Below are 25,524 nucleotides of genomic sequence, written 5' to 3' on the forward strand. Positions count from 1 at the left end.
AGCAGATGCCCTAAGCTGACTGTCTAAAAAAACTCCAGCTATACTCTGTGGCATATCATCTACTCAGAGGCAATCTCTGCTTAACATACAAGGCCATGTCAAACCCTGAGCTGTTGGACATGCTCCTCTTAAAGAAATCCCAATCCATCAGAGCTGCACACTTGCTCCAGGGATCTAAACCTTGTCATCACAATGAACAAAACATGCTGGAGGTGTAGGTACCTGACCCAGAGACTTCCCATACTCTGGAATAGACTGCCCAAACATGTCAAGCAGAGTGCCTCCTTTGCCCTCTTCAAAAGGAACCATGACGCAATTAGATGGGAGATAGGAAAGGCTGCAGAAATACCTCACTAAAAGAATCACAGGCCTAAAGCAGATGCCCTATGCTGACCATCTAAAAAAAACTCCAGCTATACTCTGTGGCATATCATCTACTCAGAGGCAATCTCTGCTCAACATACAAGGCCATGTCAAACCCTGAGCTGTTGGACATGCTCCACTTAAAGAAATCCCAATCCATCAGAGCCACACGCTTGCTCCAGGGATCTAAACCTTGTCATCACAATGAACAAAACATGCTGGAGGGATAGGTACCTGACCCAGAGACTCCCCATACTCTGGAATAGACTGCCCATACATGTCAAGCAGAGCGCCTCCTTTGCCCTCTTAAAAAGGAACCATGACGCAATTAGATGGGAGATAGGAAATTCACCCCGGCGATCACGTCAGTCGCCCTGCTTGAGAGGGGCCCAGGGAAGTAAATATTGTGGGAAGAAATATCCGGGGAATTGTTTGACTAGGCTTCTATAGGCCCTAGGGTCAATATCCTAGTACCAACCTGTGAACCTATGCCAGTCACGCTCCCCCCACTGTCAATCCCTACATACATTACACTGGCTAGAATTTCCCAATTTATTATGTTACCACCAACTCAACCTAGCACACCAAATACTATACTATCCTGAGTAAACTCCTGCCCTGACTGGCCTTCTAAACTTCTACAATTCAAATAGGCAACTACAATCCGTAACAAAACTCTGATTTAAATTATCCCATGTAAAAACAGCTCTTGGGTATCTCTATTCCCTCATGAAGTTGCAAAAACATGGAATACCCTGCCTCCTGACCTCAGGTTACAAAATTATTCATCCACTTTCAAAAACCTCCTTAAAAAATACCTTTACGCCAACCATTTACGTACCTGCAATGGACCTCCCTGAAGCCTCACCCTACTGTAGGATGTTTTTTACTGATGGTTCTGGTGAATACTGATAATGTTCTCTACTGTTGCTCTTTGCATATATTGCATATATTGTAAATATGTTCTTGCTATGAAAATCCTATGTACATATATTGTACCTACACTTACTCTACGAAAGTGCTATGATCATATATTTGTACTTCAGCTTTGTATTTTATAAATTGTTAACCTTTCTACAGCATGTTTCCTAACCAGTTGTTATCATTTAAACTCTGTAACTTTTAATTGCTACCATTTATTACTCCTTATTCTGTAAAGATTTGGAGCTTTTCTGTCCAGGACTCTGCTGAAAATGGACACTAGCTGTCCAGCTGGGCTATCCTGGAAAACAAATGTCAAATAATAAATAAAACAAAATACTTCTGCAGACGTGTACCTCAGAGGTGGTCTCTACTAAATTCTCTTGTACAACTGCTATACAGGTTACTACACCATTGGTATTTTGTATGTCTTATTCAGCCAACATCTCTGTCATGCCTGCTAAGACTGAAGACCCTTGGGTTTCATGGGCCTTAATCCTCATTACTGAAGTGTAAGCTGGAATTACCAGGATTTTAGTTGACAAGGAGGTTCCTAAAGTCCACACTGAGGTCTCAGTTCTCCTCTTCATGACCCAAGGCTTCTATGCATCTGTACCTGAAACCATGAGGTGCAAGACACCGAAGGCCAAGCTGATGCTTGCCAGCTTGCCTTGACCTAGGCTGTGCAGTGTCTCAGCCCCCTCCACTTCCCAGGTACCCACTGATTTGCACTTTGAGCTGGCTGAGGATTTTATGTCTTTGTAAAACACAAAAAGGCCAGACTTAGAAGTATCAATTATATATGTGGCACCAAAAAGGAAAGCAGAACATCTGCCTGAAGATTCTGACTCCCATGCCTCAGAGGCAGATGAACTGCTTTATGCAGACCATATCCCTTCTATTGAAGCTTTATGAATAAGACACTGAGAATAACATTTCCTCTGCTTCTCTACCAGAGGACTTCTCCTTTGGAGATACCCATGAAGTTTTTCATATTAAGATAATGTAGTATTTTGAACACCAGCTCAGATGCAGAGCTTACATGGGCCCACCTGACCCTCAAGCACCATCTGTTCCTTAAGTGCTAGATTTCCCAGAGGATGTTTTACAAATGCATTCATGGATCCAAACCCTTCCCTTTCAGATGCAAGGAAACATCATTGCTTTTGCAGGTTCAAGGAGTCTCATGAATTCTTATATAAAAATCCTTTGGCTGATCCACCTGTGGTGTTCCTGGATTCTATCAAGGCAGCAGCTTTAGCTCCATCCAGGAACCCTGTTTTCAGTGATGGGTACAATAAAATACTTGAGAGACTTACGGTAACAGAAGTATATACATTCTTCCTCATCAGTCACAAGCTTGTTCTGACCAATCCACAGATAGCCCTGAACTGACCAATCCTGGGGAGGAATGTGTATACTTCTGCTACCCTGCCATTCATAGCCTTGAAATTACCAATCTACATACATCCTTGTACTGGCCTATCCACATGCTCTATACAGCCTTGTACTGGCCTATCCACATGCTCTTCTACCACAAGTTCTTGCTGAAGAAGATGAGGACCAAGGTAGAGGGGATGTAGGATAAGAATCTGAAGCAGGAGATGGTTGAGCTTTGTGGACTCTCTTCTCTGGTTGTCTGTTACTCCCATGATTGTGACTATGATGCAGGGGATGCATCATGCACAAGTACAGATGCAGGGTCCCTTATTTTAGAGATGAAGGGCTAGGCACAATACTTCCTTCAAACATTGTAAACACTGAGCTTCTAAATGCAGCTCTGCAAATGGACCCTCTACTCAAGGATGTTTCAAGAAAATGGATGAATAGGGAGAGAGCAGTTTGTTAAGCAACTTCTTCAGGTTCAAACTCCTATGTTCAGCAGGAATTACCCAGTGTAAGCTTTATACAGTATTTGTTAAAGCTGCATATTTCTTGGTAACCTACTGTTAATTAGTTTCATCATTATTTACAGATTTGCTTTGCATTATCATATACCTTGTATGAAAGTGCAAATTGAGGTGTCCTACTGTCCAGTAGCATAGCAGGGGTGGGGTAAAGGGGACAACTGCCCAGGTGTAAAGTGTTAGAGGGTGTGACTGAGAGTTCCTGCAGAATGCATTGCTTGAAATGCTAAGGGGGTAAGGATTGCCTGCTGTAGTAACCTATACACCAATTGTCCTTCTACATTGAGTTAAAGTTGTCTGTTTGCTGTTCATTCCAAGAGCTGAATAGGCACTGAATCACTGTTGTAGGAAGCCACTGCAACAACTGGCTTTCTGCAGCAGGCCAAAGTCCTTTCTTGTTTTTTTTTCCTCTTCACATAATGCTGAGGGTGGGGCATCAATTCACTGTCCTTCATTTGACGAGCTGGGGGGCCCATGGATAGGCTGTTGTAGAAGGTGATGCACCAGTTGTCTTTCTCCAAGACACAGAAGTCCTTTTTTATATTATTTATTTATTTATTTTGCTCTTCCCCTTGAAGAGCAAAGGGGTTGGGGCAGTACTTCAGGGACCAGCATTGGGCACTAATAAGCATTGGCCACTAGATAAGCCATCGGTGGCTCTGCTAGTGTCCTTCCAACCACCAGAGATTCCCAGCAGTACCATGCTGATGCAGACTGAGCTGTCAGTGGGTGTGCAACACCCGCTCTGAGTGTCATTGTCTGATTTGGACCTATTTAGTTTACATCACTCACTGTAATGTCCTTATTCATCTCACAGTCTGCCATGCCTTAACTCATACACTTGGTCATTTCACCACCCTTGCCTGTGTCAGTTATACCTGCCATACTACAGGCTTGCAGATAACAGGCTGTTGGGTGGCATGTCATGATGTCCTATGTTAGGGTACAGTATAACTAGTGGATTTTTACAGGTTCATAAGTGTTTACTAGGCTAACTACCACAAGGGCCTTTTTATGCCTAGCCATGCATCCCAAATCACTGACAAGTTCTGATACCCTTGATAAGTGTAAGCATGGGCCCGGAAGATGAATCATTTCCAGGTTATCTGTTTGCATTAGAGATATAGGTGCCAAACCAGGGACAAATTTCCATTTTCCCATCCAGTTGTCCAAGTTGCACTTGAATTGGGTTAGGGAGGAGCTCTGCTTCACATGAATGGGTAGCCTGTTCCATATATGGGCTAGTCTCTGGGATACACACCTATCTCTTCAGCAGGTCCTATTTATAGCACAGGCAAGGTTTAAGTCTTTAGAATGGATAATTCCAGTGCTGTCTGTTTTGTGGATATACATGAGGTCCATCAGAGTGGGGTCTGACAATGTCCTGTATGCCAGGTTTAGCTGTCATATGTGTATTCCTTCTGGAATTCTGTGGTAGGATACATGCCATGGTGTCCTCAGTGCCACACAGGTCACACATCATGGATAATTATTTTTGCCTTTGTTTTTTTCTTTTTATTGTCAACTTTTTTGTTTGCCTTTTGTTATTTTATCTCCATTTATATTCATATGATAGGCAGTGTTACCTGCAGCAGTGGATGTAGCACAACAGTGTCCACCACACTGTACACCTGCTTTGCATCACTTGTTTGGTCCCCAATAGACTCCAGATCCTGCTGAGTATGGCAGTATAGGTCATCCAGCAGGGGCAACCTGGAGGACTCTGTGGCAACCTACTCTCCCTGGTGGGAGGTGCAGCCTCTTTATTGGTGAGTGTCACTTGGGGGGGGGTTCTGCTATATCATCTGGTAGGAGGTGGAAGACCTGATGGCTGTCACAGATGTCCAGCTTGAAGCACATTCTCATCCAATGGGTAGAGTCACAGAACTGCTTGGCTCTAACCAGTGGGCCAACATTGGCTGAGCCCAGCTGTGAGGGTGGTCTTGGGGGGGGGGGTGACTGACTTCATATGTTAAGTGTGGCACATTACAGTGTTGTAGTTGGCCATCATCCCCACCATATCCCCTGTCATGGTGTTCTCTATCTTTGTTTCATTTTCCTCTCCAGTTTGTAGTCCGGTCCTGCTTAGAACCAGTCTGTTCTCATTTTGTCTGTTTCTCCTTGTGTCATTTCTCTGTGTCAGCACCTCTCCTGTCAGTCTTGTCTTTTGTGTTGGTTTATCTGCTCCTGCTGCCAGCCTTAAACCGTTTATCCTATCTACATATTCCCCATGCTACATTTTCCATCCACCTTTCTGGAAAATATAAAAAAGGTACCTGTCCCACAAAAATGTATTCCCTTGCTAGCCCTTACCATATGGATCTTCCTTACCTTTTCTTTGTTTCCTGTGCTTGCTATTTATTCCCCTTTCTACTTCTTCTACATACCATTTCCTGCCATTCATAGTAAAATATAGTGGAGACTTTGCTGTGTAGCTCTTATCTGGGCTTGGTCATATCTCATTGTGGGTCTGAGTACCCATTATTACTCTGTCTATAGAATCTTGTGGCCAATAATACTACTGTGATGGTCAGTGCATGATTTGCTCTGTTTTTATGAATGAATTAACTGTTTTTTCAAGTCCTTGTCATGCAGTGTCACTGTGACAATATAGTTAATCAGTATTTAGCCACATTCTGGTATGTCCCTGTGATGTAGTGTCACTGTTACACAGTCAGTATTGAGCCACACTGTGGGACATCCTTGTCATACAGTGTCACTGTTACACAGTCAGTATTGATCCACACTCCTGAGATAGCACAGCTCTTAACCCTATTTCTAGATAGCACAGCTGCTAACCCTATTTCTGAGATAGCACAGCTGCTAACCCTATTCCTGAGATAGTACAGCTGCTAACCCTATTTCTGAGATAGCACAGCTGCTACCCCTATTTCTGAGATAGCACAGCTGCTAACCCTATTCCTGAGATAGTACAGCTGCTAACCCTATTTCTCAGATAGCACAGCTGCTAACTCTATTTCTGAGATAGCGCAGCTGCTAACCCTGTTTCTGAAATAGCACAGCTACTAACCGTATTCCTGCAATAGTACAGCTGCTAACCCTGTTCTTGAGATAGCACAGCTGCTAACCCTATTGCTGAGATAGCACAGCTGCTAACCCTGTTCCTGAGATAGCACAGCTGCTAACCCTGTTCCTGAGATAGCACAGCTGCTAACCCTATTCTTGAGGTAGCACAGCTGCTAATCCTTCAAATGCACTGTGTACACAATAAAGGATTTATAGGTTCATAGGTTGATACTATCTGCCCTAGGGCATTTATAAGCCTAGCCAGAGTGCTTTTGGCTTTCGCCACCCTTTTAGATTAGTTGACTGTGCCTCTGTATAGTAGGTCACAGAAGATAGCCCTATTAAGGTTAGTTTACTGTGCCTCTGTCTAGTAGGGACACAGAAGAGATCCCAGGGGTAAATCTACGATCTCCCATCCATTCATCAAGGTTTCTCTTGAAGAGTGTCATTGAGGGATTCTGCCTAACTTGGATTTGGATTTTGTTCCAGACTGAGGGGAGCCTCTGGGATATGAATCTGTCCCTCCAGCATGTCTTTTTTTTCTATTTCTTTGCTGAGGTTTAAGTCCCTGGAGCATGTAGCTCTAAGGGATTTGGATTTCCTGAGGTGGAGCATGTCCATTAATTCTGGGTTGGACATGGCTTTATACGTCAGGCACAGATCGCCTCTGAGTAGGCGGTAAGCAACTGAGTAGAGCTGGAGTTTCTTTAGCCTAACTGTGTAGGGCATCTGTTTGAGACCCTTGATCCTCTTGGTGAGGTACTTTTGGGGTCTTTCCAGTTGCTGCAGGTGTTGGGTAAGGTACATCCTGAATGGGGCATTGTATTCAATTATGGGCCTGATGAGTGATGAGTAGAGGGGCACAATGACCTCTCTTGATCTAGATGTGAACCCTTTCATGATAAGGTGGGTTATATAGAAGGTCTTTCTAACCACTTTGGCAATGTGATTGTCAAAGGAGAGATTGCTATCTACTTGGGTCCCCAAATCCCTAATTACTTTTTCTGTACTTAATGGATTACGACCTATGTGGTAATTTGTGGGCACTTTGTTTTTCCCAAAGGGGATGACTTTGCACTTTTTGGCATTTAGCTTTAGGCCATGGCTCTGGCACCAATTATCCGTCTCTGTGAGACCCTTTTGGAGGATGCTTGTGTCAGTCAGTGAGTCGATTATGGCACCCAGTTTGCAGTCATCTTCGAACTTGGTCAGCCATAGTCCTCCTGTGTTAGCTTGTACCTCAGAGAAATATATACCGAACAAGAGAGGTCCCAGGACTGAACCTTGTGGGAAGCCACTTGTAACTGGTTTAGAGTCTGACATGGCACCTGCAATTCTGACCATGTGGGTTCTATCCCTGAGCCAGTTTGCAACCCATCTTGTGACATAGGGGTTGATATTTAAGCTGGTGAGCTTATTTATGATGCCCAAGTGGGGTATTGTGTCGAAGGCTTTTGCAAGGTCCAAGTAGGCTGTGTGGACTACCTTCCCTTCATCTATGGCCTTGGTGACTATTTCAAAGAAGTCGACCAGGTTCAAGAGGCAAGATCTGCCCTTAACAAAGCCGAATTGGGTAGGATCCAGTGTTTGGTGGTTCCCAATATCTTTGTTTATGAGTTCCATGATGATACACTCCATAGCTTTGCAGACCAGGCTAGTCAGGCTTATAGGGCGATATTTTCCGGGGTCCGTTGTGGCACCACCTTTGTGGAGTGGGTCCACTGTTGCTGTACGCCATTCCTTGAGTACATATCCTGTATTAAGGCTGAGATTGAACAATGACTTTATGTGAGGGTTCAGTTCTTCTTGGAGCTCGTGTAAGACGCAGCTCGGGACACCGTCCAGTCCCATTGATGCTGTGTTTTTTGCTTTGGAGAGGTCAGCTCTCACCTGTGTATCTGTGATGTCAGGGAGGCTACACTCTGCTGGGATAGGCATTTGCTATTTTGGGGTGGAAGGGGGGGAGAAGTTTGCACTGAACCTGTCTGCCAGGATGTTGGCAATGTCTGTGGGTTCAGTGTATTTTTTGTCATTTTGGGCTAACTCAGAGCATATCTGGGAGATCCCACCCAGGTTCCTGAGATAACAAAAGAAGGCCTTGTAATTATCTTTAGCATCTTGTGCAATATTTCTTTCGATGCTGGCCTTAGATGATTTTATGAGGGATCGTAGTTTCTTGCTAGTACTGTTCAGAGATGCCTTCCCTTTTTGGGATTTTGCTCTATCATGTAGTAGCTTCCTCCTTCTGTTGTATAGCTTATTTATGGCTGGGGTCCACCAGACAGGTCTCCTGCCTTTGGAGGAGTGAGTCTTGGTTTTATTTGGGATAGTATGATCCATGCATTCCTGTAGGTGTCCATAGAATGCGTTTGTAAAGGATTCTGTGGTTTTGGCCATATTTTCCACTGGCCCGGGGGCTTTGAAGGATTCCACCTTGGTTTTGAGAAGTGTGAAGTTTGCTGTTGAGAAGTTCTTCATCGTGGTTTCCTTGGCTGGGGGTGGGGATGGAATATGGAATCCAGTGAGATTAATTTATGGTCAGATCTTACCAATGAGGGGTATACCTCTGGTATGGAACATAGAGTCCCCATATTGGTGATGATCAGGTCCAATATGTTTTCCCCTCTTGTGGGAGTGGTGACCAGTTGTTCCATAGCATTTGAGTTTATAAATTCTAGGAACCATTGGGCGAGGGTGTTGGGGCTTGAGTAGTGCTCCCAGTCTATGTTTGAGTAGTTGAAGTCACCCAATATAATGGTGTTTGGGGAGACCTTCATATTCTCCAGTGTTCCTTCTTCATCATCGGGTGATCAGAGCAAGCCTGGGAGATCAAAGGTCCCTAAGTTATCGACTGAGCATAAATCTGCCTATTTGGCTGTGACCATTTCAAGATCTTTGATACAGAGGCAACTGTCAGAGCCAACTAAGACTGGATCTACATATAAGATGCCTTCCAAGTTTTCAAAAGTTACATCTGTTGCTACCATGCACCTTTTTATGTACGGGAGTCTTACCTTTTGTAGCTCAGAAATGACCTCTTTATTTCTCAGTAAAAATTCTCTTGCTTCTTCTGGACCTTACAGAATGTTGTGTCTGTTTACACAGTATGGATCAGAGTCTCTTATACTCTGCTATTGTTTTGGGTATCACCTTCCATGCTAAGTACAGAAGATTCATCTTCTGTTCATGGATTTAGCACGTTTATGTTTTATGCCTGCTCTGATTATCTTTTACCATTTTCTCTTATTTTGTAGCTCACTTCATTAGTTTGTCACCTCAAAGGACCCTTATCACTTTACTAGAAACTTATTTTCAGCATCAAGAGCTAATGCTATTATTTTTCCCCTCTTTTTAACTCTCTGGCATATTTATTGTACTCCTTCATCTGTTGTGCCCTTTACATATGTTCCCACATTGCTGGCACATCAGTTTAATCTATCTTGCAAGTTTATAAGGTTTAATCTGATGTTGCTAGTTTTCTTTCCATTCATCACTGATGGGTATGGTTCCAAGCCCTCGGAACCAAGTCGGCCTATTACCAAGCTCACGCTAGCCAAAAAACCTCTCGAGCTAAGTCTCTGCCCAGAATTCCCTTCTTCCTGTTACATCAGATCTCGTTTGCCGCATAGCTGAGCTCTCAGCTAAATATGCCTATTTGGCTGTGGCCATCTCAAGATCTTTGATACAGACGCCTGTTTTGGCACCAGTCCTGCCTCCAGAACTGATCATAGACCTTACTATGCCTATTTCAACTTCGGCACCTGTAGCCACTTCGGCTCAGGGCACACCTTTGACTATGCCATTAGTTTCCATTTTGGAACTGACCATTTTGGCTCCGAGTGACACTTCGGCACCGAGCATTGTACCGACCTCACTGGATTTGACCCCTTTACTTCTGGTCTCGAAACTAGAGACTTTGGTGCTGGCAGTCCTTGCACCACGGACCTGATACTCCCCCTTCATAGGTTCATTTCTGGGCCAAGTGTGTAGCCCATTCCTTGAATGTCCTGACTCTCCATCTGGAGTAACCACTAGATTTACCAGGAGCCTTTCAGAACAGGACATGGTGCATCTTATAAACTAGCTGTTGTTAGCCAGGGGATTCCCTCACTTTCTAAGACCCATCCACCTGCGGGACTTGGGTTACCTTATCCACGGACTCCATATTACACTCCTCCTTTGACCACCTTAGTTCCAAAGCCTTCTGCTCCGACATCCTTCTTGGAACCCATCACCTCAACGCCTACAGTGCATCTCACTCTGGCTCCGAGTTTGTCCCTTTGGTCTTCGGTTCCCACTGAACTGGTCCTTCCTCACTCTAGGGATTGGGGGACAGGCGCATCAGCCCAGGGTACGGAGGCGCTCCTCTCCTTGGTTCCATCCTCAGCGCTGATGGCTGCATCCACACCAATCCTGCTTGAGGCTCCATATGTGGGGGCGGGTTCATCGGAGTGGGGTTTGACCCCGGTCCTGAGGTTGTCTTTCTCAGTTCCAGGCCTCCATTCCTGTTTGGGTGAGCCTGCCTTCTGCACGATAGAGAGGGCTCTTGCTTCTGGCAGCACTCCTTTGATGTCAGAACCCCAGTTTTCACCCCCTGAGCTACAGCTGTCACAGACCACCCCCCCAGGATACTGGGCAGAGAAGCCGCAGGACATCCCTGTTCAGGGTACCCACTCTTCCGAGTCCTCCTCAGAGACCCCCACTGAGGACCCCCCTTGAAAGAAGATGTGCAAGAGGAAGCACGTGAACTCACCTGAGGAGTCCTTAATGGAAGACATGGATTACGATGATGGTGAAGGGTCCCCACTGTCACCTCCTGATGATGTCTCCTTCGGAGACATCCTGGAGATGTTAAAGCAGAGAGGTGACTGGATTCCGACTCTGGATGTCCACACCGCACCACCACCCCCAACCAAGGAAACCACAGTGAAAAACTTTTCTATAGCAAACTTTACCTTACTTTAGACAGAGGTGGTAAGTTTCACAGCCCCCATGCTAAAGGATAACAGTGTCTAAGATACAGGAACCTTTACAAATGCACTCTATGAGCACCTACAAGGATGCATGGATCATGCCATCCCTAGCAAAAGCAAAACTAACTCGCCTAAGAGAAGGAAACCAGTCTGGTGGACCCCTGCCATAAACAGGCTGTACAATAGAAGGAGGAAACTAGTTCAGAAAAAAAAACAAATCCCAAGAAGGAATGACATCTCTGATCAGTATCAGTAAGAAACTAAGGTCCCTCATAAAATCATCCAAGGCTAACTTCGAAAGAAAAATAGCCAAGGATTTGAAAGATAACCACAAAGCCTTCTTTAGCTATGTCAAGAATTTAAGTGGCAACTCGCAGATATGCTCTGAGCTAGTGCAAAATAGTACAAAATATACTGAACCTACTGATATTGCCAGCATCCTGGTAGATAGATTCAGTGCAAACTTCACCCCACTCTCACCCCCAAAAGGGCCCACAACAGTACTGGAAAAATGTAGTGTCCCGGAAATCACAGGTGCACAGGTGAAAACAGCCCTTTCAAAAGCCAAAAGCACAGCATCAATGGGGCCAGATGGTGTCCCAGGCTGCATCTTGCACGAACTACAGAACAAAATTATCCCCCACCTAAACACACTGTTCAACCTCAACCTCTCCATAGGCTATGTGTCCATAGAATGGCACACAGCAGTGGTTATTCTGCTCCACAAAGGAGGGGCCACAACTGACCCTGGTAACTATCGCCCCATAAGCCTGACTAGCCTGGTCTGCAAGGCTGTGGAGCGCATCATTATGAAGCTCATTAACAAAGACATTGGGAACCTCCAAACACTTGATCCGACCCAGTTCAGCTTTGTTAAGGGCAGATCATGCCTACTAAACCTGGCTGAATTCTTCGAGACAGTCACCAAGGCCATAAATGAGGGGAAGGTGGTACACACAGCCTACCTTGACCTTGCCAAGGCTTCTGACACCATTCTCCACTCGGGAATTATAGAAAACCTCACCAGCCTGAACATAAACCCCTACGTCACAAGATGGGTTGCCAACTGGCTTATTGACAGAACTCACACGGTAAGAACAGCAGGCTCCAGGTCCGACTCTAAACCAGTCACAAGTGGTGTCCCACAAGGCTCAGTCCTGGGACCCCTACTTTTCGGCATATACTTCTCAGAAGTACAGGCAAACACAGGAGGACTATGGCTATCTAAGTTCACTGATGGCTGCAAACTGGGAGCCATAATTGACTCTCTGGCTGACACTGACATTCTCCAAAAGGGCCTTACTGAGATGGACACCTGGTGTCAAAGTCATGGTCTCAAGCTAAATGCCAAAAAATGCATAGTCATCCCATTTGGGAAAAACAAAACACCCATGAAATACCACATAGGTGGCAGCCCCCTTAATACAGAAGAGGTAATAAGAGATCTGGGGACCCAGGTAGATAGTAATCTCTCCTTTGACAATCATATTGCCAAAGTAGTTAGGAAATCCTTCTATGTAGCCCATCTAATTATTAAAGAGTTCACATCTAGAAATAAAGAGGTTATAGTGCCCCTCTACTCGTCACTCATCAGACCCATCATAGAGTACAATGCCCCATTTGGGATGTACCTCACAAGACACTTCCAACAGCTGGAAGGACCACAAAAGTACCTCACCAAGAGGATTACTGGCCTCAAACATATATCCTATGCAGTGCGACTGGAAAAACTCTGGCTGTACTCAGTGGCATATCGCTTACTCAAAGGTGATCTCTGCCTGACTTACAAAGCCATGTCCAACTCAGAATTGATATACATGCTCCACCTAAAGAAATCCAAGTCACTGCGAGCCACTCGCTCGAGTTACTGCAGTGCTTCAATACTTGGCTAAGTTTTTTGATAATGGAGCCTCTGCCTGTACGGTACGAGTACATCTAGTGCCAATTTCCAATTTCCATAATGGTATAGATGACACCCGTCTTATCTTTTATGCTTTTGCAAGGCTTTCCTCAAGGGGACCTCTCATCTCAGGCCTCCTGGCAGACAGCCCGTGGAATCATGGAACCTCACCCTAGTCCTTCAGTCTTTGACTCAAAAACCTTTTGAGCCTACTGCTAAGTGTGGCCTAAAGTTTTTGTCTTGGAAATCTTTGCTCCTAGTAGCCATTACCTCTGCCAGAAAAGTATTGGAGCTGCAGGCATTGTGTATCAAGAGGCCCTATCTGGTCTTTCATAAAGACAGAATGTCACTTTGGATGAACCCATCCTTTCTTCCCAAAGTTGTTTCTGAATTCTCCATTAACCAGACCATTATTCTACCAGTGTTTTTTCTGACTTTTTCCAATAGAGGAGAGTATTGCCTTCACTCCTTAGACATACACAGACAATTGAGACCAAAGCTAACCGTAAATCTGAACAACTTTTCATTTCTTTTTCTGGGCCCAAAATGGGAGAGGCTGTTTCCAAGGTTACATTATCAAGATGGCTAAGGGACTGCATACGTTTCATCTATTCCCTCCATAATGAACCCATGCCAAAAGTTAAAGCTCACTCCACTAGATCTATGGCAACTGCTATAGCATTCCACTCCAGGGCTTCCATGGATGACATCTGCACAGCAGCTACTTGGGCTAAGGCTCATACCTTTATCAGTTATTACAAATTGGAACTGGTCTCCAGAGGGAGAGCTGTCTTTGGCTCAATGGTACTCAGGAATGTTCTTCCATAAGGGCCGCCCATGGACCTCAAGGTAGCTTGGGATTCTGTCCCATCAGTGATGAATGGAAAGAAGATTAACAACATCAGATAAAGAAGTTATGTCCTCCCATAATGTTCCATCTGTGTTGTTCATCTTCTTTCATTCATCACACCCCACCCTCCTTCCCTCTCCAAAGGCTCCTGGGGATGCCTTGGGTCTAAGTGGTGCCCTAAGGTACTTGCGCAGAAGTGGCCTCAGCTTTACTTCCCTTTCTTAGCAAACTCAATCTGAGGTAGCAGGGAAAAGGGCATTCTGGGTAGAGACTTAGCTCAAGAGTTTTGTGGCTGGCACAAGCTTGGTAATAGGCTGACTCGGTTCCAAGGGCTTGGAACTGAAACCATTAGTGATGAATGAAAGAAGATGAACAACACAGATGGAATGTTATGGTAAGACATAACTTGTTATTTTCATACATTCAGTGGGATTATTTGATTCTCTTAAGTCTCCTTTGCTATGCCCAACAAACATCATGACTGTGTGGCATGTATTAACTAAAGTGGATTAAATCCTGTTGAATCTTGGAGCACCTCTCTTACAGCAAAAATAATTCCCATATTGTTATGTGGCCTCCTTTAGCAAAGATTTTAGAATCTTATTAAATTGTTCCACTAGACGATTGGTTTAAGAGTTTTACACTGAAAATTTTAACTGTTTTAATTTTAAATACTGGTAATGTTGGTGCATTACACTGGGAAGACGCAAGATTTTCTGGTCTATATTTCTTTAGGAATCCTACCCTGGAGAAAAGTACAATAAATTCTTTGGCTTTGACTTAGCATTGTATTTCTCATAGTATCCTGGTTCAGGAATGTTAGTGATATAGTCAGCAATTACTAGAGTGTATTTGTACTGATTATTAGAAGTTACTAATTATGGACCTACAAGATTCATACTGACAGATCAAATGGAACTTCAGTGGCTGGTTTAGGATTCAGTGGAATTTTGAACCTGGGATGAGGTGCTGTATTTTGACATTCTAAGCAGCATAGACCTTGTTGTGTTTAATTAGACCAGTGTAATAGCTAAACTTCTAGATTTTTTGTTCATCACTAAGTGTCCTTCCAAAGTATTCTTGTGTAGTGATTTCATCACAAGTGTTCTAAAGTCAGTGTAGTGCTTCATCTGTATTTACCTTGTATAGGAATTCATTCTTCAACTCAGAAAATGGCTATGGGATGAGGCTACCCAGCTAATCTGGGCTCCTTCTGTCCTGGGTATATTTCCTATGGCCATGCTTCATGTGTTATCCTCCCACTGTGGTTCTTAAAATGTTCATTGTTTATTATTTATCTGCAAATCTTCAAAGTTAAGAACACTTTCATCAGCACACTGTCCTCACATAATGTGTATAGACTTTTCACCCACAAATAAGGAGAGATATTTTCTGTCATTTCCCCCTTCTGTTCCCACTTTTTCAAAAGGCAGTCCATGTCAGTGTCTTTCTTCTGCTTTTAGTTCTGGCACTTGTTTTATTTTTACTTCAGTAATAGTCAGTTTCATAGTAGCCCAGGTTCCATGTCCAGCTCTAAGGGTTCTTCCCCATATGTCTCTACACTGGTTTCAGTCGTTAACTTAAGTGGAATTTTCTGGTAATACTCATTAATGGGTTTCTGTTAACATTCAGATTCTTCTTTCCATTGCATCCAAATGCAGATGATTTTAATTTCTGTCTTTATTGTATATGGTATAGTGGATTGGGTTTTCACTACTGTTTCCCCCTGTGGTGTGGTCAACGTACTCTGGTCTGTGTGGACTTGATTTTAGTTTCTATTACAGTTTCTGTACCTATCCATTTCTGTTTATCAGAACTATGTATTTTCACGATTATCCAAGCAGCAAACTGTCTGCTCAAGTGAGTATCTGCTGAGCCAGAGAAGTAGTTTAACAGTAAAACATGAAAAAAGGAGAGAGGGAGACAAAATATTACCTCATAAGGATCAAATGGACTTCTAAGGGTTTTATTCTTTACCTAGAAATGTCTACATGGGACTTTTTGTACCCCTTACAAGATTTCAGAGATGAGTACCAATAATAGATTAGTTGTTGTTGTTGGTCTTTCGGCTTTTTCCCGGTAAGGGGTTGCCACAGCGGAACTCTGGCCCGCTAATGATTGGCAGTAGATTTTTTTACGAAACGCTGAGGTGCCAGCTCGACGCTCAACCTTCATCGAAGGCACGCCCATTTACGCATGCATGTCTTTCAAACGCTACCCAACCGTGTGGAGGACATGCAGACTCCACACAGAAGGCACTCCCAAGCCAAGCCGAGAATCGAACAGGAGAACCTCTTGCTGTGAGGTAACAACACTACCGCCGTACCACCGCGGCAATATACCAATTAGTATGTTGGAGAAATAAAATATAAATCAAAGCTGACTGGAAATACATTATCTATGACTGTGTATTATTGAAAGAATTCTTGAGATTTTTTTATTCTTTTAGGCTTTGTGGTTGAGATAAATTTGATTCTATTTAATGTTTCTGACTCTCAACTTGAAAACAGACCAATACTACATCTTATGGACTGGTCTAGCCAATGCAAGAATGTTTATCACAAGAAGATGGAAAAGAACCTTTACTTTTTTATGAGACAAATAATAAATTAAGAGACTGATGTGAGAAAACAGAGGTCACCTCTAATGAGTAATGAATTAAATCTGTGGTCTAAAGTATAATGGTTGATGGAGACTTTGGTCTTACATTACAATTTACTATGAGCGTTAACTGTGAACTAGCTATTATATTTCTTTCATTTTCCCATATCATGAGATGAGATATATAAATAATGTATGTTGTCAGCACAAAATATCTCCAAATGTCAGCAATGAGAAGGAAGTTGGTGCAGAAATTACATAAAATGTAGAAATATTTTGCTTAAATGGAATACTGTAAAAGCAAAACAATCTGATTAACATGATCCAAAGCACAAATACTTTAATTAAACACAAAAACATGAGTGAAACATGAGAGAAATGTGAAATGTGATTGGATGCTAATAATTTATTTATTGTTATGTGAAGACTGTTTTATTAAATCTTATGAAGGGTTTATTTTACCCCAAAGTGATCACCTTTTCATGTTTATTTTAATTAAAGTATTTGTTTATGCTTTGGACCATGGAATTTGGACTGTTTTGCTTTTACATTTAAGTTTCCTTGATACAGTCTCGACTTTTAGGAGCTGCTTGTGCTGTTTACTTTTTATATTTTAAATGGAATACTGTTGTTATGTTCATTTCAGTAAGGTATGCAGAGATAATACCATGTAAGAATATGGAAAGTAGCTATCTGACTACAGATTAGACAGTCTTTGTACATGGTTCTTCATGAAATGATGCAATATTTAACATTGTCCATCAGCTGTCTATAAAAAAGTAATTGTAAAGATAATGCAGGCTTCCAGAAGGCATATTTTCTAACTGTGCAATTTCTGCTGATTTTATCTGCAGGGTATCATATCCCAGTGGAGCATCTTTGCGTATATATTAAGAAAGATGAAACTATCCTATCTGCTGTCAGTGAAGGAGGCATAGCAGTGCAGGCAATGCAGCTTCCTGATACCAGTATCAGCAGTAAGTACAGGAAAATGCTTTGAATTTTTCCCTCCCATATTTAACTCTAAACTAATAGTGTGAATAAGGAATAATATGATGTGTGTCTATTAGAGATGGGCACACCAGTCCCCCAAAAACTTAAAAGCATCCCAACTTGATACATTACAGTGGTCCCAAAAACAAGATCATTTGTGAAATACCCAAGTCCAACTGTCATACAAGGATCCTCTTTGCAGTTTTATGAACTTTCTTCTGAAGCCTTTTAAATCAAGGTTGGGAGGAATTTGATAATCTTAAATATCCACTATTGAAGCAGTGCTGAAAGGTGGGGGAGGGGTGAGCAGCAGAAGAATGACAGCTTGTTAAAAAAGACCATCTGAGACCCCCTGAAGGGTTAGGGAGTTCAGTAAATGAACACTATACAGTATTGTATGGTACTGAAAGCTAAAGGTGAACAGTACTGCTGAAAGTAGAGGGGTACTGAACTCTCCCTAGTAAACTGTTTACTAAAAATGGGCTCAAACTAAAACTAGAAGGTGTAGTTTCATAACTTTTGGTAGATAACCTTTTTCCTCACTGGTCTGTATAGACAATATACAACTACAAAGAAGAAATGTAGTCAGAGACCTATGAAGCTAAGTTGATAATTTCCTCTCTTTTGACCATCACAGTCAACAGTTGTTAGAAAATATTTACTTAGCACAGCTAATTACTAAAGGAATATCATCAAGGTCAAAAGAGGTCATCACTTCCTTGTACTCAGCATTCATCAGACCATTTATCAAGTACAACACCCCCTTCCAGATGTCTCTTACTAAATGAGATCATAGGATCTTTGTTACAAGGCAAGTGAGCTGTGAGACCATTTCCACCTTGCCAGTAGTTATCTTAAGGCCTTGCCTCTGCTTTCAAAGAAGGCCAAGCCAGTCATACCAGGCAGTGAATTTATGAGCTCTTGAACTATAAATACCTTATAACCCTAAAAGAAAGTCACACGTCTCCCCTAAGGATTCCATATGAAATTGAGTATAGGATAAATCCTACAGTCTTTCTTATTTCAGATCGTTTAGGCCCTTGATCTTTTTCATTTACAAACCTCTGTCGCCTTTCCAATAGTCTTTCTACACTGTCAAACTCACAGTAAATGAATGCAATCAACAATAAATAGATATTTATAAATGTGTGATATTTTTTGGAGACAGGAGAGGGGTTCTGATCTTAGTGTGATTTGGTTCTCTATAAGCTCTGCTTGAGGGACTATAGGTATCTGTCTCACAGTAACTTGGTCTGTAACAAATATGTATACGTGAACGTAGTTTCCCGGATATCTAATGGAGTGGTACACACAAAACTCAGGTTATAGAGTGTTCTGAGCATTTAAACCAGGTTTCCGTAATACATACATGGCTGTGGTTCAGATTAAGTGGGGCCACAAGGTCCAGCAGTTTGTTGCTTAATTTGTTAGTATTAAGTAGAGCCACCTTAGTATGGTCCATTAGTTGATTTGTTTTGGAAGTTAGGTTGGGGGGGGGTCCATCAGCTGGACCTTGTCTAAAAATGGAACAATGGAGCCTGTAAAATCTTTTGCCAGTATGCAGAAACCTTGAAATGAAAGGTGCAAAATGTCCATGGCAAAGTAATTATGGTTGTCAGGCATCTCATCCCATGCTGACACATACTGTATCCCCATAGAATGACACCACATGTTTATTCACTTGTTTAAAGACAATCATGTTTTCTTTATTCCTTGCCATCATTTTTGGTGATGGAATGATTCCACTTAGAAGTAGCGTCGATCTTCCATTTGTGTGACATGCATGGAGAACTCTGTCGTGTGTGTGTGTGTGTGTGTGTGTGTGTGTGTGTGTGTGTGTGTGTGTGTGTGTGTGTGTGTGTGTGTGTGTATACACACACACATATATACAGAGAGAGAGAGAGAGAGAGAGATAGATGTATACAGATACAGATGTTTCCATATCTATAATTTTATTTATCCTTCATCTCTATCCATGTCCAACAGGGTTCTGCACCAAGGTTGTTTACCCCAACACGAGCCTTTACCATCTTGTACTCATTTTGTTTGGTTTAAGGATCCTAATGGCCCCTTTAATTTTAGCAGTCGACTTCTGAGAGGCAGTGCACTGTCACACATTTAGTCTAGCCTTATGAGGGTAGAGCCCCTGTGCCTAACTATGCAGTCACCTCTCAGTAATTCATTTCTACATTTGTTTGAAGATTGCTTTGGTGTAATTGGTCTAAGATGTGTGTTTCCTGGTGACTCTCAGTTGTTTTGTCACTAATCAGTGTTACAGTGCTTATTTTACACTGGGCCTTGCACCAACTAGTCTGTTGCAGCTTGGGCAGTGATTTTTTTAATGCCTCAGTGTATAATAATTTTGTGTGGGTATGTGCAGAGTGTGGTGTAGGTGAGTGATGCACACAGGATGGGTTTGTTTGTGAGAGTGTAGCCTCAAATTTTCCTAAGTACTTGCATCTCTAACAAGTAGACAGTGAGGAGGTGAAGAAAAGGTCATTATCTGTGAGCATCAGGCAATTTGTACATTCCTTAAGTGTACCAAATACTATGAGGCTGGCAACAGAGGCAGATAAGCTGGCAGATCTTCCATTCTGACCGAAGGTGTGAGATGTGTCAGGGAAGAAAGAGAAAATACAGTAGTGCTTTGGTTCCTGGGTTAAACAATTAGTTCAAGAAAAATAGGATACATAGATTAAATATGGTATCAGCAATACATTAGGTTTATACAGTCAGGATTTTAGACTAGCCTAGTTGTAAGGTCAGTTTTTGAAGATCAAATAATAAAAGATAATTGCATTTCAGCTCCTAATTAAGGTACTGGTTTGGGGTAAAGGAATAAATGGAGGTAAAAAATGTATCAAGCACCAAAACAAGGTAGATATTAAATAATTTGTGCTAGACTGGCTTTGAGATCAGCTGTTGATGTGCAATGATGTACTGTTACTTATATGTGTAATGTATACTGCTTTAACTAGAAGATGAAGTTGATCAATGTTCCTAAAACAGAATCTGAAACTGAAAGTGCCTACATCTGTTGAATGCAGATTTCTGCTGCATTCTACAGAACGTCACCAGCCACTTTTAGTCTGAGGGGAGAAAAGGGAAAGAACCAATAAGAAAGCAGTTAGGTCTCCAACCAATGATGTCCACACCTCAGAAAAAGCAGGAAGTTATTCCCTGATGTAGAATAATCACACACGCAGGAAATTATTCCCTGCCATAAAATAATCTGAGCAGGAAGTTATTCCCTGCCATAGAATAATCACCCAAGCAGGAAATTATTCCCTGATGTAGAATAATCACTCAAGCAGGAAATTATTCCCTTCCATAGAATAATCACTGTTGCCCTCAGCAAGTTTGTACCTTGTACAGAAAATCAACTGAAACTGTGATTTAATGAAAGATTAAATGTAAAAATAGGAAAAAGGGTGGACATTTTGCAGAAGCAAATCAAGCCATTATAAGTCTCTGAGCTACCAGGAGAGGCTGATGTAGGCTTTGAGGGAGCTATCTCTCGCTTACTAATGCTATTGGATATCTGGGTGTTCAGGACCTCCACTGTCTCCACAAATCCAGTTCCATAAAAGGGAACTAAGTCTACACCACCAGATACATAAAACATGACAGAGGGGCAGATATATATATAACCAGTGGCTCCAAAACCTTTGGAGTAAATTTCTTATACATGTTAAGCAGTACAATTTACTGTCTTCTTTTTAACATAACCTGGATGATTGGATTGTGATCCACAAATTTACCCCAGGATTAATTAGTTATAGCTACAGACAGGATACAGGCAAGGCATAAGGGGAAATAACACTCAACAGCCTTGGAATAACTGTGAATCTACGAACAAAAATAATAAAAGTACTTGTGCAGACTTTTCTTGCCTATGCAGTTGAAACAAGAAATACTTTATAAAGGGCTTTCTCTTAATCTGTCAGAGAAGACAGTCTGCAATACCAGTGTTAAGACTGTCAAAATGTACTGTCAACCAGCTTCCTTCTTTGGGAATTCCTAGTGGAAAATATTAGGGCTTCTTTAAATTATTCTGGAATGATCTGTGCTTCATTGTAGCACGTTCTCCAGAAACACGGTTCCAGGCACAAGCTCTCCTTGCATCAAGAGGCCAACTTTTCTGACTAACAGGGCTATAGCCCTCCTTTTATCCATTACTTTAAAAGAATTGCTCATTTACAAAAAATTCTGCGGTAAATTTCTTTAATTAATACAAAAGTTTGGAAGCCTGTCTTAAAGAAACAATACTATTTACATAATTTACAATAATCCTCTGTTGCATCAGTGTGAGGGCTATTTAAAATATGTCATTTCAGTAGGATCGCATTTAGACACATCGTAGACTAAGAACCACTACAATGTATTACAATGTATGGAGTGTGTATATAGGTTATATCTACACACGTTAGATATAGTGTACATATATTTATATATACACACACACACACACACACACACACACACACACACACACACACACACACATACTGTTTACAGGTATAGGCATTAGTTGCAGGCTCATATAACTGAAAGCAAAAAAGTTCAACAAAAACTAGTCAAATGAAAAAAAAAGTCTTTTTCTGCAGATGTTAAAGCTCTCCTGCAGTCCCCACACCCCCCTGCTAATTATATGCACAAACTCTGAGGTCAGTCTAGAATGCAGAAAGGGCATACTCCCTGTGACGCCCCTACACTGGCCCAGTAATCAAGGAGCCCCAATCCTCACCACTGGCAACCAGTGTGGGGCGTACACACAGGGAGGATAACAAGTACACACACAATTAAGTGCAATTTCCCGTGAGAGCACACAGAGATCACAGTCAGTCTGGGGCTGGTTTCTCACTCTTTCTCCAGATACCCAATAAGACTCCCCACTGGCACAGCTATAGGACTGAGGTCTCAACCAAGTGCCGAAGCTAAAACACCCAGCACCCTCTCTGTCTAACCACTGCTTCGTGTCCCTGCCAAAGTAACTGACACACACACACACACACACACACACACACACACACACACACACACACACACACACACAAAAACACACACAAACACACTTTGAGATTTGCTTTATACCCAAACACGAACACACACCTGGGAAAGGCTGGCACAGTTTTACTAGCTATGCACCCTTCTTCCCAGACTATAAAGTAGTTATAGCTGCCACCAGCCACCCTTATCAGCTACTATAAGGCCCTTAACAAAAGGTGTCCAATCCTACTTTGTAATGTTACTATTAATCCAAATAGTAGTCTGGCCAGGACTTGCAAGGCAGAGTGGCCTGTACAGTGTCACCAAATATGTATGCAAATACTCTAAGAGCTTAAGTATGTCTCATAAATATCAGCCACAAAAATAGGCTGAAATATATTTAATAATAAATAATAAAATAACAAGACAATACTCAATAAATCAACACTGTAACTTCAGAGTTCAAAATCACAGGAAATATTTTAAAACAACATTGCAGGACATGGTGATATTGTCAGTCTTAAATAAATACAGAAAATATCTAAACTAATCTTTATTATATTCCTATCTATATCTAAGAGCGATACTATGCCCTAAATCTTACTTACAGCAAGGCAAGTGCAGACAATGGTGATAATTCTGGAATGATGTGTGCTTCATTGTAGCACGTTCTCCAGAAACACGGTTCCAGGCACAAGCTCTCCTTGCATCAAGAGGCCAATTTTTCTGACCAACAAGGCTATAGCCCTCCTTTTATCTATTACTTTAAAAGAATTGCTCATTAACAAAAAACGTCTGTGGTAATTTTCTCTAATTAATACAAACGTTTGGAAACCTGTCTTAAAGAAACAATATTATTTACATAATATATAATAATCACACAAAAAAGAAAATAGCAAACCAGTTAAAATCAAAATGGAGAAACCACACTGAAGACTCAAAAATTAGTAGTTGTGAGCGCTTTCGTTTATTAAAAGTTAGCAAACTTCATCAGACAAATTCCAAAAAGTAAAATACATTCCTTAAATAGACACAAATTAATTGACATCACCACAGATTATCAATTTACAGAAGTCAAACCTCCATTTAAAGGGCTATGAACAAAAATGTATATATATATATATATATATATATATATATATATATATATATATATATATATATATATATATATATATATATACACACACTCATGACATATTATAAAAACCCCATTTAAGTTATATACAAAAAAGCTAACATATAAATGCATAAAATATGTGCATGTATATAAATAGAGATATACATAGATATATATAAATACTAATACATAAAATTAAACATTATCTTTTAAGGGCCCTCATTTTTAAGATACTTCCAATGGAAACAGAATCATTAAGACCTGGAAAAACAAGGGCATTCAATTTAAGTTGCCACATTAGTACCTTCTCATCCAACCTTAAGGACACTGGGCCATCCCTGTTGTTCTGATCCACTTTGTCAATAACAAGGAAGACGAAACCATGCCCAGGATGATCTTTAATGTGCCTAGCTAAAGCATTATTTAGATTCAATTTATCAATAGCATATAGATGTTCATAGATCCAATTCTTAAGGGGTCTCTCCGATGTTCATCATGCATACAGCTGCAGTCATTACAGATGGGTTCTCCTGCCGTCAGACGGGTCCTCGGTTGGCCGAATTCAAAAGTCTTGGTCCGGCATCAGTTGTTGTCGCCTTCTTCTCTGACGTCAGTGTGACAGGGGTATATAAGACACGGCCGATGCCATTTTCTTCAGTCTTTTTTGCCGCGCGGTGCCCGAAGCAGAAGCAGCTCGCAAGTGCCGGTCGGCCAGCTCCTGATATTACGAAAATTTGGAAACCAAAGTCTTCTTTAAAGCTAAGTACCCCACTGGGAAAACTTTTCTTGCCTCAGACCGATGTCAGACAAAGTTAACAATTGTATTTCTTGTGGGAAGCAAATACCGCATAAGGATTTCCATTCCCTCTGTATTCCTTGTTTAGGCCCAGACCATGACGTTTCGGGCTGTCGCTTTTGTGCTACCTTTAATAAACGCACTATTAAGTGTCGGGCGGAGTTTGCCCAGCACTTTTTTGGTAAAACTTTTAACTATAAAATGTCGTCGGAGACTCCAACTACCGTTTTGTCCAAAAAACGCAAGGACAAAGACCGACACGTGAAGCCCACGGTCCTCACCGACACCACGGCAAGACCGGCTACACGTGGTCCAGTTCTCAGTGAGGCACCTACGTAGCCCCTGACTACCGACGACGCTTCTCTGGCGGTGTCCTCTGTACCCGAGACCGCAGGTTCCTCGGCCCACACCCTGACTACAGCTACCGAAGCCACTGTGAGTGTTGAACCTCTTAATGTGGACAGATCTACTTCCACCCATGGTGTCTTCAGACCTTCTTCTTCCTTTTCCATCAAGGCCTTTACTAAGTCTAAATCAGCCATGCACTCCCAGAGGCCTGTTGCACAGGGCCCATCTACAGGCCCCATGCCTAAAAAGCAGATGCTCAAAATGGCTGAGGATTTAATTACTCTTATCAGGGGTTCCCAACCCCCACCAGACAAAAGACCCAGAGTGGAGGAAGAATCTCCCTCTTCTGACCAGGGCTCCATTATTTCAGAACATTCTGATGAAGAGGAGCATTCAGATTCCCCTTTGAAGATTCTGATGCAGAACAGTCCATTCCTTCTGTATCCCCCCCAGAGGATTTCTCATTTGGGGAAACCTTGCATACCTTGAGGGAACACTTCCATTGGGAAGGCCAGGATTTTTCAGATTCAAAGAAAAGGCTTAGGGAATTTCTTCTACTACCTCAGCACAGGCCTGTGGCGATACCTCCTGTCTTGGACATACTTGATGATGTTTCTTCGGAGGCTTGCCTTAATCCGGATTCACTGCCTCCAGCCCCAGTCAAGCCTGATAGGTACTACAGAGTTCCTAACTCACACCAATTTCTTTACAAAGCCATAATGCTGACCCAGAAACC

At 42.1% G+C, this 25,524-nt stretch overlaps 1 protein-coding gene across 1 annotated transcript in view; it reads left to right on the top strand.

The window, feature by feature from the left end:
* The window catches only part of LOC122798649 (zinc finger protein 615-like), a 386,097-nt gene that overhangs the window by 169,560 nt on the left and 191,013 nt on the right, over positions 1 to 25,524 (top strand). Inside the window, exon 3 of the mRNA XM_044067732.1 lies at positions 17,397 to 17,519. Within this exon, the coding sequence (XP_043923667.1) occupies positions 17,397 to 17,519 (123 nt within the window). The remainder of the gene's footprint in view (positions 1 to 17,396; positions 17,520 to 25,524) is intronic.

Source organism: Protopterus annectens, chromosome 3.part1 (genome assembly GCF_019279795.1).
Source record: "Protopterus annectens isolate FY-2018-M chromosome 3.part1, PAN1.0, whole genome shotgun sequence".
Taxonomy (NCBI): domain Eukaryota; kingdom Metazoa; phylum Chordata; order Ceratodontiformes; family Protopteridae; genus Protopterus; species Protopterus annectens.